Source organism: Wyeomyia smithii, chromosome 1 (assembly GCF_029784165.1).
Source record: "Wyeomyia smithii strain HCP4-BCI-WySm-NY-G18 chromosome 1, ASM2978416v1, whole genome shotgun sequence".
Taxonomy (NCBI): domain Eukaryota; kingdom Metazoa; phylum Arthropoda; class Insecta; order Diptera; family Culicidae; genus Wyeomyia; species Wyeomyia smithii.
The window spans coordinates 85,587,137-85,606,554 of record NC_073694.1 but is presented as its reverse complement, the minus strand read 5'-3'; the positions used below and the strand labels follow the sequence as shown (position 1 = coordinate 85,606,554).

Below are 19,418 nucleotides of genomic sequence, written 5' to 3'. Positions count from 1 at the left end.
TCGATTTAAACATTCAAGCAAGGAATAATGAAATTGATAATGAATGAGATCACAAACAATAATCTGCAACGGAAGCTACAAACCGAATAGGAGAACATTCTACAGCATTATTTGACGGCTGAGGCAGAATTATTAACCCAATCAGTTCCGCAAAGGGATTAAAGCTGTATAGTGGTTCTCAATCGATTATTAAAATTGGTACAAACAACAAATGAGTTATGCTAATGATGACTAGAGCAAAATACCTGACTTCATACATTTTGCTCGCAACACCTTTATAACGGTGCCATCTGATGACCTTAAAACTGTGATTATTAGCAAAATCAATTTATCATGCTCAATCCGCTAGATGAAAACGAAAACAAGGTAGCAATACCGTATAAGGATATTGAAAATTAGATGACAGGACCATACAATGATATTGAAAAACATGCTTCACCTTTCACCACCTTGTCATCACCAAATTAACAGTATACAAATTAGTTCAATTTTCGTTCACGCGCAACGAAACTCGTGTCCGCTGCATACTGCAAGAGTAACGTATTGTGTACTAGTCATCTTTGGTTATGCTTTAAAACATATTGTTGAAATGACTATGAACGATTAGTCATACTATCTTCAGAATAAATAATTCATATCATGGTCATCTCATACATTGACATTTATTATAGTCCTGTTGTAATAAATTATTGTTATTATCTAGACCATATAGATTAGTCTGTTAAAAACACCGCACAAATCTGACCAAGCCTAAATAGATAGCAATTACCTTAATATTTTTCTGTGTGTGCTCATTAAATGTAGTTCACCCAACCGCCATCATACTCGGAGGGGCGCCACATTTTTGTTGCCCGTATTGTTGGTTGAGTTGGATATCTATGTTTCAATAATCTAAGGTATAAGGCAATCCACGAGACAGTTGCGATCAGCTGATTTCAGTCTGTTTTCAACTTATGACAGCTTTATGTATGTTCGATCGGTCTCAACTTGGATGCAATCCGGATCCAGAAGCGTGAAAAACAAATGTTATCCGATCGGAAGCTCTAGTATCGCGAGTGCCAATCCTAAATACAACAATATAAAATCACTTGATATTATTGCCGACATTAAAAGATTTCGGTTTTGGCCGTGTTTTGATTTTACAGCTTGAAAAACAGCAACAATAACAAACGTACAAGCCAAAAAACGTCACCCGTGGATTGCCTTATTTTAGGTTCACACTGTTTCTGCTTACCAAGTGGATGAATTGTGTTTCGTTCAACAACTTTTCGAAACATTTTCACACACCGGATCTGTGAAAATTAACATTAGAAATATTTATCATGTTTTTTAAACTACTTATGATGAACGATTGCAGATTTAATTCAAGGAAAGCAAGACTTATGACTACCCAACAAACATTTGGGCTGAATAAAATAGCTAAAAATTTCAGAATAGCTGAATAAAGTCTGATTACAGGTGGAACTGATTGCCACAACATTCAGGTTGATATGTTAGCTGAATAAGCAATCATCTCAGGTTTAAATAAACTTGTAGATAAACCTCATGTCATCACTGAATTGTTGGCTTGTTAAGCTTTTTTTCAACTTAAAAATTTGACTATTATACAGCATCGATTAAATACTGAACAAATCGGCTGAATAAGCGCTTCTTTTAATATTCTGTATTCTGCTTAAAAGTTAATCTGTCAATTGTTTAATCCGGTGATTGAAAGTTGGTGACATTGCAAAAATGTTCAACAAACAAACTTTTAAAAAGTATAAAAAAAGTGGTACGTTCCATAGAAGATTGAAAAAGAATCGCGAAAAATGGGAAGATAAGTTGAAAAAAAATGCTAGCGGCTAGTGAAGAAGATTTGTCATCAAGCGAAACGGCTGCAGGTAAGATTGAATTTTTTTTGTTGTTGTTGAAAATTTAAAGCTTTTCTAAAACCACATGAACTTTGAAATGGGATTCTGTGCACTTTTTAGAATTAGAAAACCCGTGTTCTATTCCGGAGGCTAATGATTGCCAGTTTTCCTCGACGAACCTGGACGAAAAAAGCTCTACATCTTTCGAAGAAGACGGGTCTTCATTTCACAGCTGGTCGGAGCCACAGTTCCATGATGATGAGCACTTGAGTGCAATTTTAGAAAATTTGAACAACAAACCAATGGAAAAGTTCTCAGACAACTTGAAGGAATGGGCGCTTCAATACAACATAAGACACAAGGCTCTTGGAAAACTTTTACTTTTGTTGCGTGACCACTACGACGATGTGAACCTTCCCATTGACCCGAGAACTTTACTTGGTTCCCCAAAAAATACTGGTTCACGTTGCTCAAGTATATCTGGCGGAAAATATTGGCATCAAGGGCTCGGAAATTGTTTACGGTGTACGTTTAAAGATTTATCAAGCGACATATCGATCCAGTTAAACATAAACATCGATGGAGTGCCTCTTCATAAAAGTTCGAGGGCTCAGTTCTGGCCAATCCTGGCCAATATTCATGGAATGGAGCATGTAAAACCAATGGTGATTGGAATATTTTGCGGTCAGACAAAACCACTAGATGTAACCGAATATCTGTCTCCATTCGTAAACGAAATGATACCTCTTCTGCAAAATGGACAAACTATCAATGGCTGTAAAATAAAAATCAATATAAGATGCTTCATATGTGATTCTCCGGCACGTGCATTTTTAAAAGGTATACATTTATTGACATTGAACACCTGACTGTAAATTACAATTATTTTAAAAATTTTATTTCAAGACACTATCTGTGACTTTTTATTTTGCAAAAACAAAAACCTACACAAAAAAATCCAACGTTATAGCACTGAATTACCTGTTAGCACCCATTTACACTTTCTTTACATATTTTACACTAAATTTAAATAATAAAAAAAATGAATATAAATACAGCGATTTTCTCGATTTTTCATTAGGTGTTGTAAATTTCAACGGAATTCACGGATGTTTAAAATGTACAACAGAGGGTGAATATTCATATATATCACGAACGGTAGTTTTTCCAAACATTCATTGCGCCTTAAGGACAGACACTGAATTTAGACGAAAGATATATGGAAAACACCACAAAGAAGATTCACCGATTTTAAAACTACCTGGTTTCGACATAATCAAAGATATCGTTATAGCTGATCCGCTTCACCTGTTAGAACTAGGTGTTATGAAACGCTGTCTCATCGGTTGGCGTGATGGAAGCCTCGGTTTCACTGCAAAACTTTGTGGCCGCGAGATAGAAAAACTATCAGCTGCATTGACAAGTATGAAACTACCGTTAGAAATACATCGATCTATGCGAGGCATAGATTGTATTGCTTTTAGGAAAGGAGTTGAGCTTCGAATTTTTTTAAATTATGTAGGAGTAGTGATTCTTAAAGATATTTTAGATGAACGCGTTTATTTTCATTTCCTGCTTCTATTTGCTGAAAAAAATTCTTTCCAACTAAACCAGAAAAAAATCTAAAAATCAAGTTGAAGTGCAAGTGCATCTTGATAAAAAAGGCGACTTTGTGAAATGTAAATTGAAGGGATTTACTTTAAGTACTGCGTTTAAAGATTCATGGTTTTTAACCTATGAAAATGAAATAGTAAGAACGTCTTCTGCGACAATGACTTCGCATAAGGATTTGAAAATTGCCGGTTGCCACCTTAAGCAAAAGGAAGATTTTTTCAAAATTCCTATTCGTTCCTCAGTTTTAAATATATATATATATATATATATATATATATATATATATATATATATATATATATATATATATATATATATATATATATATATATATATATATATATATATATATATATATATATATATATATATATATATATATATATATATATAACTGATATAACATGCCATGGAAAAGAAAAAGTATATTGTCCTAGTGATATAAAATGCAAATTAATTGCAATCAAATACAAAAAAACTAGATATGTTTTTATACCACTTCAGCACACTATACAGTAACTATGTAGCATAGAAAGCAAGACTGTTTTTTAAAGATTAATTGTTTGATTCTTTACGTTTGATTTCTCACGTACGTATAAAAAGCAGAAAATTGTACTAAACATAGTAAAAAGAAATATATTCAATATGGTAAAACTAAATAAGAATTAATTTAAGTACAGTTAATTATTTAAATATGGGTTTGAAATCAACCATGAAGCTAATGACTACAAATTATGATAGCAGATAAACTTACGCATAACTAAATCTACAATATATATTAAACAATATATTTTCCTCGAGCCTCGTTCCTTTTCGTCACTTACGCCATTCTCGTCATTCTCATCATTCTCTTTCAGACTACTCGTTTCTGTTCCATTTTCTTCAGAAGATTGGTTATTTAAGATAGCGATTTCATCTGTGATAATAAATACATAGAAATATTACCCTTGGTTCTATAGAAAGTAAAGCATTTTAATATTTACCTATTGAGAAATTAGTGGGACCAGCTTTCGGCTTCTTTGTTCGACGATGAGCGGTTGACATCCGCAATCCCTTCGCTTCGCTTCGTTTTTTCGCGTTTTTAGTGATGGATTTGAAAAAACTTTCCATCATTTTGATGGAAAAATTATTGTTTACGCTTTTAACTATAGTAAAAAAAGCGCTGAGACTGTTTATAAATTCTTTGATAGCATATTTTGGTTGCTCGCTTCGGCTCGTACCCGCCCAAGAGCACAAACCATAAATTTCCGTTCGAAGATGTTGTCAATTAAATCGTAGCATACATTGAGCCCGTTGCAAGGATCACCTTGCGGTCCAATTACAGATTTCATATAGTTATACTGAAAAAGACGAGATAATTGACATATATAAAATATTTTTTTTTAAACAAAAATGTAGAGCCTTTTATTCTATATTTCATGATTAGTGTTTTTGAGTTTTATGAGAGCTTATATTTGAACACAAATTAGCTATTTGTGATTTACCACCAAAATATCTAGTAGCTTAGTAGTTCAGTTATACTTACAAACTTCTCCATATACTCTGAATTTTCCAAATTTTGTTCCAAATTTTCTAAATCCGAAATTGATTTGACTGGCTCGAATTGAAAGTTATGAACAAGAGTTCCTGTCATTGTAACCTGTCGCATGAATGCCAATTTAATTTCCAGGTCGCTTTTCAAAGTAGCTACTGTTTTTACGAACATACTTCTAACGGCATCTACTATCGATTCCCGAACTTCCTCCTTAATTTTATCCAATTTGTCCAAAATTTCTCGCTTCGCAAGATCTATGCAATTGTCGGCATTCTAAAAATGGTTGTTTGAATAAATAATGTGTGAAAATATAGCTATTACTATACCTGAGCTAGGTTGAATGACATGAGGTCATAATTTGCCGGCAGGTTTTCATCAATACAAACGATTGGAAAGGATACCTCTCTTGCTTCCTCTAGTAAATTTATATGTGCAGATGCAGATTCCGTTTCTACCGGAGTTTCTAATATTACAGAAACGGGTAATGATCCTGTGACGTTCGAACCATCTGCAAGCAAAAAACTTATCTAGAATATAATATACCTATCTAAATTTCAAAGCTTCTTACCGAAAGATTTCGCAAGACATTGATTGAAGTCCATGTCACTTTTTATAGGATTCGTTTGATGATTGAATTGATGTGTGCGTTTCAAACGAGGTTTTTTCGGGATTGGAGGGCCAGCATCGGAAACATCTGTTGTAGCACCGGATAAATTTGCTGCTGCCTCTTCCGCTTCAAAAAAGTTATTTATGCGTCGCTCCTTTACTGAGCATACTATTTTATTCCAGCTGGAAGCCGGACGGGATGACGGGTCTTTGTTTAATTTTTCAGCATTGCGATCTGGCCAGAATAAATACTTTCCCTGCACCCATCTCTGAGGTACAACCGAAAGAACTGGTTTACCTGCCTCAATGGTTTGCAGTACGCTGAAAAAGTTCTCTGTAAATAAATTATGATGTGAATGTATATAGTTGTTAGTATTATTAAACAGAAATGATTATAGAGAACTGACCTGACACGGTTCCGCAGTTTTTTTTCATTCTTCACTGTTTTAAAATCACTTTCAAACCTACAAAAGAACAACTGAGAAGACGCGATAGTTGGCTTATCAGGGAATTTTCATTCTTCTAATGAAACATTTTTATTTTTCGTCAAGCCCATCAAGCCGTTTGTCAGTGTTGCCAAATATATTCAGAAGAGAAATTATTTATATCTAGAGTATTTTCAAGTCGAAAATTGAATATAATTAATTTGTTTGATATTGCTTGTTCATTAAATCTTGCCTGTCGAAGAAAAAAAAAACAAATCGGCAACTAACGTTGATTTTAACGTGTGCTTTGACAAAATTTCGAACGATGCTATGTCACGTTCATCCTCTATAGTATATGTATTATCCACAATAAGATTTCAATTCAATTTCATTGATCAACCGGCACATTGTTTCGGATGAATACCTTAATGCGACAACGACCACAAACACCCTAGAACTTTATATTGCGAAAAATTTACATGGCAACGGAGAAAATGGGCAAAATTTCTAGAATCAATCGTAGTTAATCCACGTCGCAAACAGAAACAAACTTTGCAAACTTTTGCAACACGGCCAGCTGTATGTACTATAAATGAAATTAAACAGGGCGCTAAATTGTAGCGCTTGTTCAGCTACAATTCAGCATATGTACAGCCAATGTAAAATTGTTTATGGAATAAACTGGAAATAGATGTACGGGTTAAATCGATACGTATGCATGTATGTCAAGATAGACGAATCGGCAACGCATTCTACCGGCAACCTCATGAGCATGAGTTCGAGATTCGAGACTGGCAGTAAAGTAATTGGATACGAAAAAGGCAATTTTCACTAATAATATAAAAAAAACGATGAAAATACAAACAAAAGTGCAAAAAAAAAAAACAAAAGATTTACATGTGTTCGAATCGCCTAAACAAAAAATGTCACATTTATCATAGCTGTTAGAAAGCTGAAAAAGCACTTATTTATAAGCCAGCTACTGTTGACTGTAAAAGAATTTTTCTACAAGCTGTACAAAGAATGAATAATCGCTTCTACAGAACCGATCAGCATGTATAAAAGCTGTTCAAATGGCTAAGTTATTTCTAATTAAGCCCTTGTTCGGCTATTTAGGAAGCCGAATGTAACAGGTAGCTGATTTAGTTCTCCAAAACCGACTGATTAAAAGCTGATTAAACACTTAGAAATACATTATTCGTCCTATGTTCAGCCGTCAGCTGAATAAGATTAGTTATAAAAGCGCTTATTTAGCCAAAAAATTTTTCTTGGGTAGTTCAAATAAATCCAAAATATATCTTCAAAGCAATTCAAGATTCATTGAGTAACTATTATCAAGCAGCTAATTATAATTGTAACCCAGAACTTGAAAATTCCTACACGCTGCTTTATTTTAACTCTTATTTGATTAGGATCTACTCAGTTTGGTATTCTTATGCAAAATGTCAAAAAGTGAGTTATCGGGTACTGGATAATTGAGTAACATTTACCCAAATTTTCATAATTACCATGTTTACTCAGTTTTGAGTTATTATCCATGATGTTTACTCACCCTCAAGTATATGTATATGTCAAAAGTTTTCAACAGCGATATTATCTGTTTCCGAAGAACAATTGGTGTCGCTTTTTATTCGTTTGCTAGCAGTAAGTATTTGATCTTTTATCAAATCAATAATTTCCTAATCAATTACATTACAAACAACATGTAACAATATTCCACAACAATTTCAGCCCAACATCATTATTGCAGGGGATTTGAAAACATAAAAAACATCTCTTCAATATGAACAACCGCCTGTTGTGTGTCCTGCGATGACGTTTTAAGTCGGGCTTTTATTCGTGATAATGAATGGAAACATTTGTATCGATGTACAGTGCCCAATACATGCAATCGATACAATTTAAATCCTTCGCAGCGTTTGGTGACGGATGATGACGGATTTTCTGGTGTGCGTACTGTACAAAAACATGAGCCACAGTTCACGGGCAACTGTGAACCGGTTGGTTGCCACATTATATAAAGACACGTGAATGATTTATAACTTTTATAATGTTTCGATGAAAAATAAATCTATGATTTTGATTGTTCTGAATTTATTTTATTTAGATTTTATTATCACTTTAGAGAAACAAATAATGAGCGTGTAGGTATTGAAATTTCCTTTATTAAATATTTTGGCGACACTGGCAAGCCTCGTGCCGGAAAATTGAAATGTTTTATGAGGGCTATTTTGAACGAAAAGAAGAAGAAGTTGCCATCTAGTTATGCCACTTGTCACGTCCTGTACTAGGGCTAGAAGAGCTTGTGCCTCACAAACGCCAATGATACACTCTGAAAAATACGCACGTAAAATCCACTCCTGAGGACTACCACCAACTTTCTGACCAATTTTACATAAGAAATGCTATATTTAAAGTATCCAGTCCAACGGCTTTTAATTAGTGGAAATTTGGGTTCTTTTTTGCCAGTGTGCGTTGGTCGAAAATTGACATTGCCAACCAGCGTTGCCGGTGCTCCAAGTATGATGACAGTTCTACAAGGTATGCTACTCACGTCGATGCATTAGTATTAGTGATCGTTATGAACTTTTTCCAATTTTGTATGAAATTTGAAATGATTTTGCATTTTAAACTAAACTTATAAAACATACTTTCCTGAAAAGTTATAAAAATGATGTTGAAACATGTTTTATTTGTGGGGAATACATAAACATGCTGCGGTTTAGGTAAAATATGCTGTTTTTCATCAATTTGCCGGTAACCTTTTCGCACTTTTCGTTATTTTCTTGTACTCTAATAGCGCTTCTAAATAGAGTCACTTATGTTTTATACAGTAACAAAAGTCATAAGCTATGACAATGACTAATATTATGCTCCAACTATTAGAAATATAGCATTTTTATATATTTTATTTCGACATATTGTCGCAATTTGTCACACTGAATCTAAATTAATATCAGTTTCTAGTGTGTTTCAACTGGAGATTCACTCTCCAACCAAAAAAATCAGATATAAAACAACATAAAACGAGAAATTTCCAAAAATGTTTTGAATTCCATACAAAACGCGAAATTTTTCATAACGAGATTTGTTTGTGTGCGTGGATAGACAAAAATGTAGCATACCTTGTAGAACTGTCATCATACTTGGGACAATGACAGCAGTCGCCCCCTAAGAGCAAGCGCACCGGTGAGTTGCCATTTGAGTTGCTATTTTCACAACGCTGGCCGTTGCTATTTTGGATAGCAACCGATGTTCGCACCGGTCGTTGCTATTGGGGATTACCAATTCATCTATTCCTTTTTAACGCCGGCAGTTGCTAATTTCTAAAGACCGTCACTAGCTAGCATTAGCAAAATGTTTGTTCGTGTCGTATTTCCCAAAAATTCTTCGTTTGTACGTGCATGGATTTTTTATCCTTGGATGTTTAATTAATTGCGTTAGACCGTGGAACGTTTCGCAACGTTGCCTTCAATAACTATTATACATTATAAAATTGGCGAACTGTCATTACTTGTATTTTGTACTTTGTGCTGTCTCTATTCTTACAATTCGCATTAATTTGCAAATTTGCAGCCAAATAAAATTTGAAAGTAGAACGCGGAATTGTTCTCGAGTATTTGGTTGATTCTAGTGACGAAGAAAATGAATTCGCGAAACAAATTTTTTTACGCGAGTATGAAAAGAATTTTTGGAAAGATTCAGGGTGCCTCTCAGCCTGGAAAACGGTAAAATATTGATAGCGGCTGAGGAAGTTTGCCATCCAGCGTTTTAACAATTTTTTTTTCGGCAACACCGGTCTATACCGATGACCATTTCCGACGCCACTTTCGAATTCGTCTTACGTTGTTTTCGAAGATTAAAACAGCTGTAGATGCGAAAAATGGTTTTTTCTTCAACAACCGGACGCAACGGGAAACTGAGACCAACATGCCTTCAAGAGAGTCAGCAGCAATAGTCGGTAATACTCCCGAGCAACTCACTCAAACCTTCCAGGTTTATTGGAATAATGACATGGTTGACCAATCTTTTGAGGACTTGAGCTTTATGCTTCGTGTAGATTAGAGTGCCAACCAAAATGGTCATCTCGAATTAAAAAAATCTATAAATGTTTACCCGCCCGAAAAAACACCCTGTGTAAAATTTCAGCTCAATCGAAATTAAAATAGACTGGTTCACACCGATACTTGCGTCCTACGACGTGTTTAACCAAGGCAAAGCGTTTCGTCTTCCAGGGCCGACCAATTATGTTCGATACACTCATTATTTTCATAATATTGTTACGAACGTTTACTATCGAGCACATCAAAACAAACAACAGTTTGACATTATTCATCAAATAGCAACGATGCGGCACGTTGCTATCGCGTTGCCAAATTTAATAACTCGCTACTACTCGAGGTGAGAGATATTTCCCAAACCAACATAGCAACGCCCGGTGCGGTTGCCGCGTTATGGTGGGAGTTGCCAAACTAGGGATGGGAAACCTATCGATAATTATCGATAGTATCGATAGTTGCCGGCTATCGATAGAATCGTTGAGCTTTCCGCGTTATCGATAGTTATTGATATTTTCCTCGCATTGGCATTTATACTCCACAATGATGCCAGAACTGAAAAAATATATTGGCCTAGACTTTGTCTAAAGAGAATTCGATGATTGTTTGCTTTCACATGAAATCCTCTTTAAAATTGTTAGAAAATTGAGGGATACTCATTTTCGCTCACTCTACCTTATACGGACAACGACAAGATTTCGCCTAAGTGCGAATTATGTGTGCGAATAAACTTTTAAATATTGTTCCTGTCCACAACAAGAGCAACATTTTGTTGTTTTTCTTCATCAGGTTCTAGTTGTCAAACTATCGATAATTATCGATAGTTATCGATGGCATTAGGGAATTTATCGATAATTATCGATAGCCTTTTTAGTCGATATTTCCCATCCCTATGCCAAACTAGCTTTAGAAACTTCAATTTAGCCACTGGTGGGCTTGCTCTAAGAGAAGAGTGGCCAAGATGATACCTCGGTTTGCTCCAGGTTTTTTGCTCCAAACGTGATTGGTTGATTTTGACAGCACGCGTGTGTGACAATATTCAAAAGGGGTTCAGCTTGGCGTGTTGCTGAACAGCTGGTGTTCGACCCAATCATTGAGTAAGTAAAAGTGAAATATTGTGGACACAATTTTGTTTTCGTTGCGACAAAAAAAAAAGCAAAAAAGAATTTGAATGAAGTGCCAAGAGTTTGGTCGTAAAATTTTATCGATTTCCCAAGAATGCAGAACCTTATCGACAGTGGCTTAAAATATGCGAAAAATCTGAAAAAGATATTCCAAATTTTAAAATCTCACGCAATAGTCGAAAATGCAGTGAAGGTATTTTTTTATTATTATGTTGTTTATTTAGTTGTTCGTGGTAACGTGAAATCAAGCTTTTCTTGAAAACAAGCAATTTTTCCCTTGATTTTGCAACAGGAATTAAGTGTTTCGCCAAATATTTTTCATTCTGCTCTCTATAAAAAGTCCGGAGAAGTCAGCAAAACAAAAAAAAAGTTTGGCAGTGGTAGTATGATGATATAAATATGGACGAAGTTTTGTTGTTTTGTTTATATGTTGTGTGTAATCAAATTTTCATTGTTGTGTTTTTTGTTAAATAAAAATATCAAATAAATAAATTTTTCTGGTTGCACTGGATTTTGCGTAAGGCAGACGAAAATAATGTTCAACCGGGGATATGTTTCATAGCAAAGAATAAGAGAAAGAAGCCACTTGGCCACTCTTCTCTTAGGTCGCCCCAAGTATGATGACAGTTCTACAAAATTTCGTGTTTTGTATGGAATTCAGAACATTTTTGGAAATTTCTCGTTTTATATTGTTTTATATCTGATTTTTTTGGTTGGAGAGTGAATCTCCAGTTGAAACACACTAAAAATTGATATTAATTTAGATTTAGTGTGAAAAACTGCGACAATATGTCGAAATAAAATATATAAAAATGCTTCATTTCTAATAGTTGGAGCATAATCTTAGTCATTGTCATAGCTCATGACTTTTGTTACTGTATGAAACATAAGCGACTCTATTTAGAAGCGCTATTAGAGTACAAGAAAAAAAAGAAAAGTGCAAAAAGGTTACCGGAAAATTGATGAAAAACAGCATATTTTACCTAAACCGCAGCATGTTTATGTATTCCCCACAAATAAAACATGTTTCAACATCATTTTTATAACTTTTCAGGAAAGTATGTTTTATAAGTTTAGTTTAAAATGCAAAATCATTTCAAATTTCATACAAAATTGAAAAAAGTTCATAACGATCACTAATACTAATGCATCGACGTGAATAGCATACCTTTTAGAACTGTCATCATACTTGGACAGTCGCCAACCGTTGGGAACGGTTGGCGGCAAAAATAGAAATAATTCTATTTTTTGCAACAACAACAAGCGACGGTCGACCGCTGTGTTCTGATTGGTCGAAAAAGAACGGAACGGTAGCGGTTGACCGCTGCAACGGTTAGTCTGATACAGGCTTAAAGAAGGGTTTTGACAGCAGTTAGCACGGGGATGGCATCGCTGTCAGCTACCATACATTTGACGCGTTACCAACATCACTGGCACTGGCACCCGAAAAATGGTCGTTTACCCTTATCTTATGTCGATTCGGACAAACCGGTTAAATGTTGACTGCAATTATTGATAGCATATCAGACAGTTTTGAGCAATTTCTCAAGGTTTTTACATGGTATGTGATATTCTAAGTGATATTTAGTTTATTAATTGTGTCCCAAAACAAAGTGAAGCAAACTGTGACAGCAGAGAAAGTAGTTTTGGGATAAACGGTACAGAAATAGATGTTCGTAACGCTTGAAGGCTACCATACCATTCCCTTGACGCTTCCAGGTCAAAACGAGGTGAGCTGGTGGAATGAAGAAATTCGCTATATGTTATCTATAGCTAACACACTAAACTTTTTTGTTGAAATTCAGTAAACTTTCACTGAATTTTTCCGCGCTGAAACTTTAGTAATCCATTCAGCAATGAAAAATTACTGAACGTTTCAGCAATGTGAAATGTCATTCTGTTGACGGGAATTTACTGAATTTTCAGCAATATGAATATGTCATCAATGTTTGACAGACTTTTACTTTATTTCCAGCATTATTCAAAGCGTTGCCGAGCATTCAGCAATATCGGTCGCCGCATATTTTGACAGTACTTTGTTGATAAAATTCAGCAAAGGACTGTCAGATTACTGAAATATGAGTTGAGCGGGAATTCTTTATATGGGTTTGAAAACACGATACAATTGATTTTTTCATCTAATGTCATCTTACCCTTATTATCTTATGTCACTTGTTCTTGCGCGGAATGATGAGTCCTGACACTATTCAGGTACTGAAAGACAGGCAGTTAGTTGGTCGTCTCACACCAGGGGTGGCATTGTGCAGCTCGATTCGTTTTTTTTTTTCGAGTACGTCAAATATTGTCAGTTTTGCTTCAAGCTCAAAAGGAGTTATCATAGTCATTTGTCCTTCGGCTCATCTAACCCACAAAGTCGAAAAAATACGAAAAACGAAACATAACGCCAACCAACGATCATTTAGTTTATTTTTACATTGAGCCCAGGACATGAGTTCATTGTCATTCACTGTTACTCGGTATAGGGATGCCAAAGGCTTGTGTCAAATGCTGAACAGGCAGCAATTGGGTTGTTTAGCTATATCAGTTTTTAACATCATCTGAAAGATCTGAATTTTCTAAGAAAAATGTGATTTAAATTTTTTTTCTATTGTTGTCCTTCGCCTTTTAAATCACTATTTAAAACTGCTCGAAATCTGCTCGAAATCGCTACAATGACAGTTCATCCATATACCAACTGTCATTGTAGCGATTTATAGCAAATTTTTATTCTTCATTTAAAAATCGAATTGTTATGATATAAAGTTTTAAAAACGTCACGTTTTACTCAGAAAATTACACTTTTTCAGATGATATATAAAAATCGGAAATCCGTGAATCGCTAAACAACCCAATTTATTCAAACAATTGATTTTCAGCAAAATGGTGTCAAAAATTTGACGTTTTGATTTGCTGATCGTTTCAGCGAGAAGGTTTGCTGATATCATAGCTGATTTTCCAGCATGTATTGCCCCTTGCATGACTATTTAGACTTTTGTGATAATCATTCATTGCCCAATTTCTTATTTCGCTCTATCAATTTGAATCCTCAGTAGCGCAGTGGCAGTTTTTTTTTGGGTTCATTGTTTGTTTTATTTTTCATTTGCAACATTAAGTATGTATTTTTGGGCAGCTTTAGTTGAAAATTAGGTTGAATATTACAACAAAACTAAGTGTTACATGATTGATTGGGTGATACTGAGTGTCGATACTTTCTCGATTGTCATTGTATCGATAGCAGACCTCACGGTTTCAAGTATACTTTCTTAATATATGTAGGTATCAAGCAGGGATACCAAATGTGCAGATTTGTCCGCAAAACGCAGATTTTTGGAGTCCGTGTGCAGATATTAATTGATTTGCAGATATTTGCAGTTTTTCTACGGTTTCTGCAGATTTTTGTCAGAGTCTCCTTATATTTGCGCAGATTCTCTTAAAATGTGTGCAGATTTTCACAGACTTTTGCCTGCGCGAGCGAATTTTTTTGAGATCACGGATAGTTTTGTTTTAGATTTCGTGGACATTTTGCCGGTTTTTCAAGCAGATGCAGACATTTTTCAAAAACATCTGGCAGCTCTGGTATCAAGCACTGACCATTGCTTGAGTGATTTCTTATTAACCTACCGAGGTAGCAGCCATGATAGAGATTTTTTTCGTCTATATAATAAAATGTTTCTGTCAAGCGTTTCGATATCGCTAGTATCGATACTTATCACCCACACTGCGAAATCGTGTGCGAGATTCGACTGTGATAATCGTGTATTTCGAGGTAGTCCAATTTGGTATAAAAGTCTCAATTGAATATCAGCAAAATTTTGCTGGTTTCCAGCAACAAAAATTTAGTGTGTATAATTTGCTGGTATGGGTCTCGCTTACTCTGCAGTGAAATCTTGTATATAAGTATATATACTTATCTGCATGTAGACCTTTGGACAATCCCAGGTATAAATGACAGTTCTAGAAGGTATGCTACATTTTTGCCTAACTACGCACAAAACAAATCTCGTTATGAAAATTTTCGCGTTTTGTATGGAATTCGGAACATCTCTGGGAATTTCTCGTTTTATATTGTTTTATGTTTGATTTTTTTGGTTGGAGAGTGAATCTCCAGTTGAAACACACTATAAATTGGTATTATTTGAGGTTTAGTGTGAAAAATAGCGACAATATGTCGAAATAAAATATATAGAAATGCTATATTTCGAATAGTTGGAGCATAATCTTAGTCATTGTCATAGCTCATGACTTTTGTTACTGTATGAAACATAAGCGGCTCTATTTAGAAGTGCTTTTAGAGTACAAGTAAAAAACGAAAAGTGCCAAAGGGTTACCAGCAAATTGATGAAAAACAGCATATTTTATTAAACCCCAGCATGTTTATGTATTTCTCACAAATAAAACATGTTTCAACATCATTTCTATAACTTTTCAGGAAAGTATGTTTTATAAGTTTAGTTTAAAATGCATAACCATCATTTTAAATCTAATACAAAATTGGAAAAACGCTCACTAATACTAATGCATCGTCGTGAATAACATACCTTCTATAGTTGTCATTTATACCTGGGGACAATATCAAGTTCTTGGAAAAAAGAAAAAAATCCTTTTTGTTTCTTAATTTTTGTTTTTTACCTGTACATCGAAGCTTTGTAGTTTCCTTTAGATATAAGGAAAACAGTCGGATTCATTCTGTTGTATGTAGCATTCAAGCAATAATCTAAAGTGAAATATTTTAAAGTGAAAAAAATATACGTAGAATGAGTGAAACAGATTTGATTGAAAAACAATCGATTACATTAGAAGAATCGTTCAAAACGAGCGCCTTCACGGACGTTGCTGATGCTTTAGGCCATGGAAATGGACTGTAAGTATCTTTAAATATTCTACTCGTTTTCAAATTTCCTTCATGTACATATTGAAAACGGAAGAAGCGAGAAGTTGCTTCTGCATGTACGTTTTGTTTTTCCAACGGATAAACAAAAAATGGTTGATTTTTATATAACAATGCAGAAGAGCCGAATTGAAACGACTATGGTTGCTAAAAAAGCCTTGGTGCTACATTCCGATGCGGAACTCGACCTTTCGTTTATTATACACAGATTTCGCAGTCAACTGTTAAATGTACAGGATAATTCTCGCCAAACATGTGAAAAGGGCCCATGTGATATATGTAAACAAGCCAAATTTTCTCGTTTTTTGATCAATACAAGCGAAATCTGCTCTTACCAATAAGATTTATTGATAAAATAATTCACTCTTTATCAAAAAATCTTATTTGTACGAGTAGAATAAGCTTGTATTCATTGAAAAACGTGAAATTGTGGCTTGTTTACATATGGCACATGGGCCCTTATCACATGTTTAGCGAGAATTGCGAAGCTAGTGCTACGATCCTAATGACACTAACAGTCTTTCCCAAGCCGAGACTCGAACCTACGACGACTGGCTTGTTAGGCCAGCATCGTACGGATCGTACGTCGAGACCAGTTGGGAGGGTGCACGGTTGCAGAGCATTGTAATAATTAACGATTTTTGTTCTCAATTATGTATATTAAGGATATTAAGCTATAAATACTTAGATTGCAATTTACCTGTAGCTTGTTTGCATCGATAATTATTATTATTATATTTGTTTGCAGTGACCACTACGGAAATCGCATTAAAGCTCGCATGCCAGTTGATCGTTATGCTTCAGATTATAATATGAATCACCCTAAGCGAGGATTCGCATTGCTTTTTAATCATGAACACTTCGAAATACCACAACTAAAGTCAAGAACCGGAACAAATGTTGACTGTGGGAATCTGGCTTCCACATTGAAATATCTCGATTTTGATGTAAGAGTATATAAAGATCTCAAACTTCGAGACATGCAAAAAGAAGTGGAAAAAGGTACCTTATATTTGGTAGAGAAAAGTAAATATTAACAAACATTTTTTCTTGCAGTTGCAATGATGGATCACTCGGAGCATGATTGCATTTGTGTGACAATTCTCTCACACGGTGAACTGGGTTATTTGTACGCTAAAGATTGCCAGTACAAGCTAGATATTATTTGGTCATATTTTACTGCGAACAGATGTCCAACGTTGGCGGGTAAGCCAAAAATTTTCTTCATACAGGCTTGTCAAGGCGATCAACTTGACGCTGGTATATCATTAGCTGAACGCACAGAAACTGATAGCTCCGGTTCGATGAGTTACAAAATACCTGCACATGCCGATTTCCTGATTGCCTATTCGACTATCCCTGGATTTTACTCATGGCGAAATACGCAGAAAGGATCCTGGTTTATGCAATCGCTATGCCAAGAACTTAATCAACATGGAAAAAAATACGACATCTTGACCCTTTTGACCTTCGTGGCACAACGGGTGGCATATGATTTTGAATCCAACACTCCTGATATCCCGATGATGCACCAACAGAAACAAATTCCATGTATAACCACGATGCTTACCAGATTGCTCCGTTTTACTGATAAGTAATAAAGCATCGTTTACTAAACCTGCCACTGTGTAAGTTGAGACAAAGCCATTTTAAGTTCAGCAAGCAGTGTCGATACTATTTTTTACTTATTTAGATTTGTAAGGTTGTAGGTTGAAGTTGATGTTTCGTGATAGATACGTTATTTATCCTAATTTTGACTATTTCATAGTTATTTCCATGCTAATATAATTGAAAACTTACGATTCTGTTGAGATTCGGGAACCTACAATCTATCATATACCCAGGAGACAGAATAATCATTTGACTTCGGAATGATAGATTTGGATGCCTTCCACGTTTAATGTGTGCTTTTTTATTGATTACACTGGTCGACGAGAAGAGAAAAGGTGTCCTAAAACTCAAACAAGTTGCCCTTAAATTATAGATTATAGCTTTTTAACTTCTCCTGTGAATTTAAGTGACCCTAGCACATACAGAAGTGCGTTAAAAGACCGAAGAGGTCCTTCGCTTTTATGTTTGCTTACGACAAAACTCTTTTAAGTTCGAAAAAGGGGCACCAAAATTCACAAAAATGCTTAAAAAGCTATAATCTTTCATTTTTTCTAGTTTGAGGTCTGGGGCAAAACTGTGTTTACCAGTGTTATAATTGATTTTTTTTTATACAAAATGAACTTATGATCAAAAAATGGCTTGAATACATAATATTAAATGGCTTTTCAACGAAGAATCCGTGTAAAGACTGTATGTCGCGTGTATTTAATATTGTGCGTTTAAAGTGAATCTCTTTATTTCTCACTTCCCCTTGGTAAGGTAATACAAACAAACAATTTATTAGTTTATTTAATTATGAAAATGTAGTGCTTATTGTATGAAAACATCAAGCTAATTCGTATATTTTTTTTTGTAGTAACGATTGTAATTCCGAAATTATTTCCATTATATTGAGTTTTAGAATATCAAAAATGTAGTGTTTAACGGTATATGTTCAATAAAACTTTCAAATGTGTTTTAGAATGATTTTTAAACGATCTCATTGATAATGAACATAAATAAAACTGCCAATGTACTCAGATGGGATTTCGAAAACAGTTTCAAAAGAATAAAAAAATAAGCTTGGCTTGTAATTTTAGTTTATTTCTTGAAAGCGAAGCAACGAAATTTTTGTAACGGATTATTGATTATGGATACCTGCCGTAATATCTTTTCGGTACTCATTTAAGAATTGTAAACACTGTTGAGCAATTCCATAAAAAAAGGGCAACCAGGTGGGGACCTAGCATGGTTGGTAACGTCTCGCCAACGCCGACATAGGTGTCGATGGTTGTGGGGTGACGTGATCCACTCGCAACCAACCCAAATGGCCTAGATTCAATCCTAGCCGACACCGGGAGATTTTCTGAGGCGAAAATCTCTGGGATCACGCCTTCCATCGCATGAGGAAGTAAAGCCGTTGACACCGGTCCGTTAATCAACGGGTCGTAAGTTAGGGTCCTGGGTGGCGACTCCTCTCGGGCGTCGATGATTGGCACAACAACAGTGGCGGAACTAAACCGACGGAAAATAAGAGAATAAAAAAAAGTGCAACCATTTCAATCGACCATTTTTGGTTTGGCTAATACGGCATAGATGTTTCTATGGACAAACGACGCTTTATATTTTGTCTGTATAATATACTATACTCTTTATTATTCATGCACTCGCCGGAGCAGCAGCTAACGTGCATCGGCACGCAAAAACTCTTATGTCTTAAGGCCCAAGC

The 19,418-nt window shown here is 35.1% G+C and overlaps 3 protein-coding genes across 4 annotated transcripts; 2 read left to right on the top strand and 1 right to left on the bottom strand.

Moving 5' to 3' along the window:
* Positions 1-1,831: 1,831 nt before the first annotated feature.
* Positions 1,832-3,555, top strand: LOC129716893 (uncharacterized). The gene is made up of 3 exons (XM_055666737.1): positions 1,832-1,880; positions 1,971-2,690; positions 2,932-3,555. The coding sequence occupies exons 1-3, from the start codon at positions 1,832-1,834 to the stop codon at positions 3,474-3,476; spliced, it is 1,314 nt and encodes a 437-aa protein (XP_055522712.1). The 3' UTR covers positions 3,477-3,555.
* Positions 3,556-3,983: 428 nt separating this feature from the next.
* Positions 3,984-6,163, bottom strand: LOC129725714 (uncharacterized). 2 transcript variants are annotated; one of them, XM_055681834.1, is made up of 7 exons: positions 6,012-6,163; positions 5,567-5,938; positions 5,325-5,506; positions 5,168-5,271; positions 4,990-5,103; positions 4,448-4,804; positions 3,984-4,380 (listed from the first exon to the last, which is right to left on the bottom strand). In XM_055681834.1, the coding sequence occupies exons 1-5, from the start codon at positions 6,037-6,039 to the stop codon at positions 5,094-5,096; spliced, it is 696 nt and encodes a 231-aa protein (XP_055537809.1). In that variant the 5' UTR covers positions 6,040-6,163; the 3' UTR covers positions 3,984-4,380; positions 4,448-4,804; positions 4,990-5,093. The 2 variants fall into 2 exon arrangements, with proteins under 2 accessions (XP_055537809.1, XP_055537800.1); XM_055681825.1 differs by having other exon boundaries at positions 3,986-4,380; positions 4,990-5,271.
* Positions 6,164-15,755: 9,592 nt separating this feature from the next.
* Positions 15,756-18,676, top strand: LOC129725700 (caspase-like). Its single transcript, XM_055681791.1, has 3 exons — positions 15,756-16,072; positions 16,848-17,101; positions 17,156-18,676. The coding sequence occupies exons 1-3, from the start codon at positions 15,966-15,968 to the stop codon at positions 17,695-17,697; spliced, it is 903 nt and encodes a 300-aa protein (XP_055537766.1). The 5' UTR covers positions 15,756-15,965; the 3' UTR covers positions 17,698-18,676.
* The last annotated feature ends 742 nt before the right edge of the window (positions 18,677-19,418 follow it).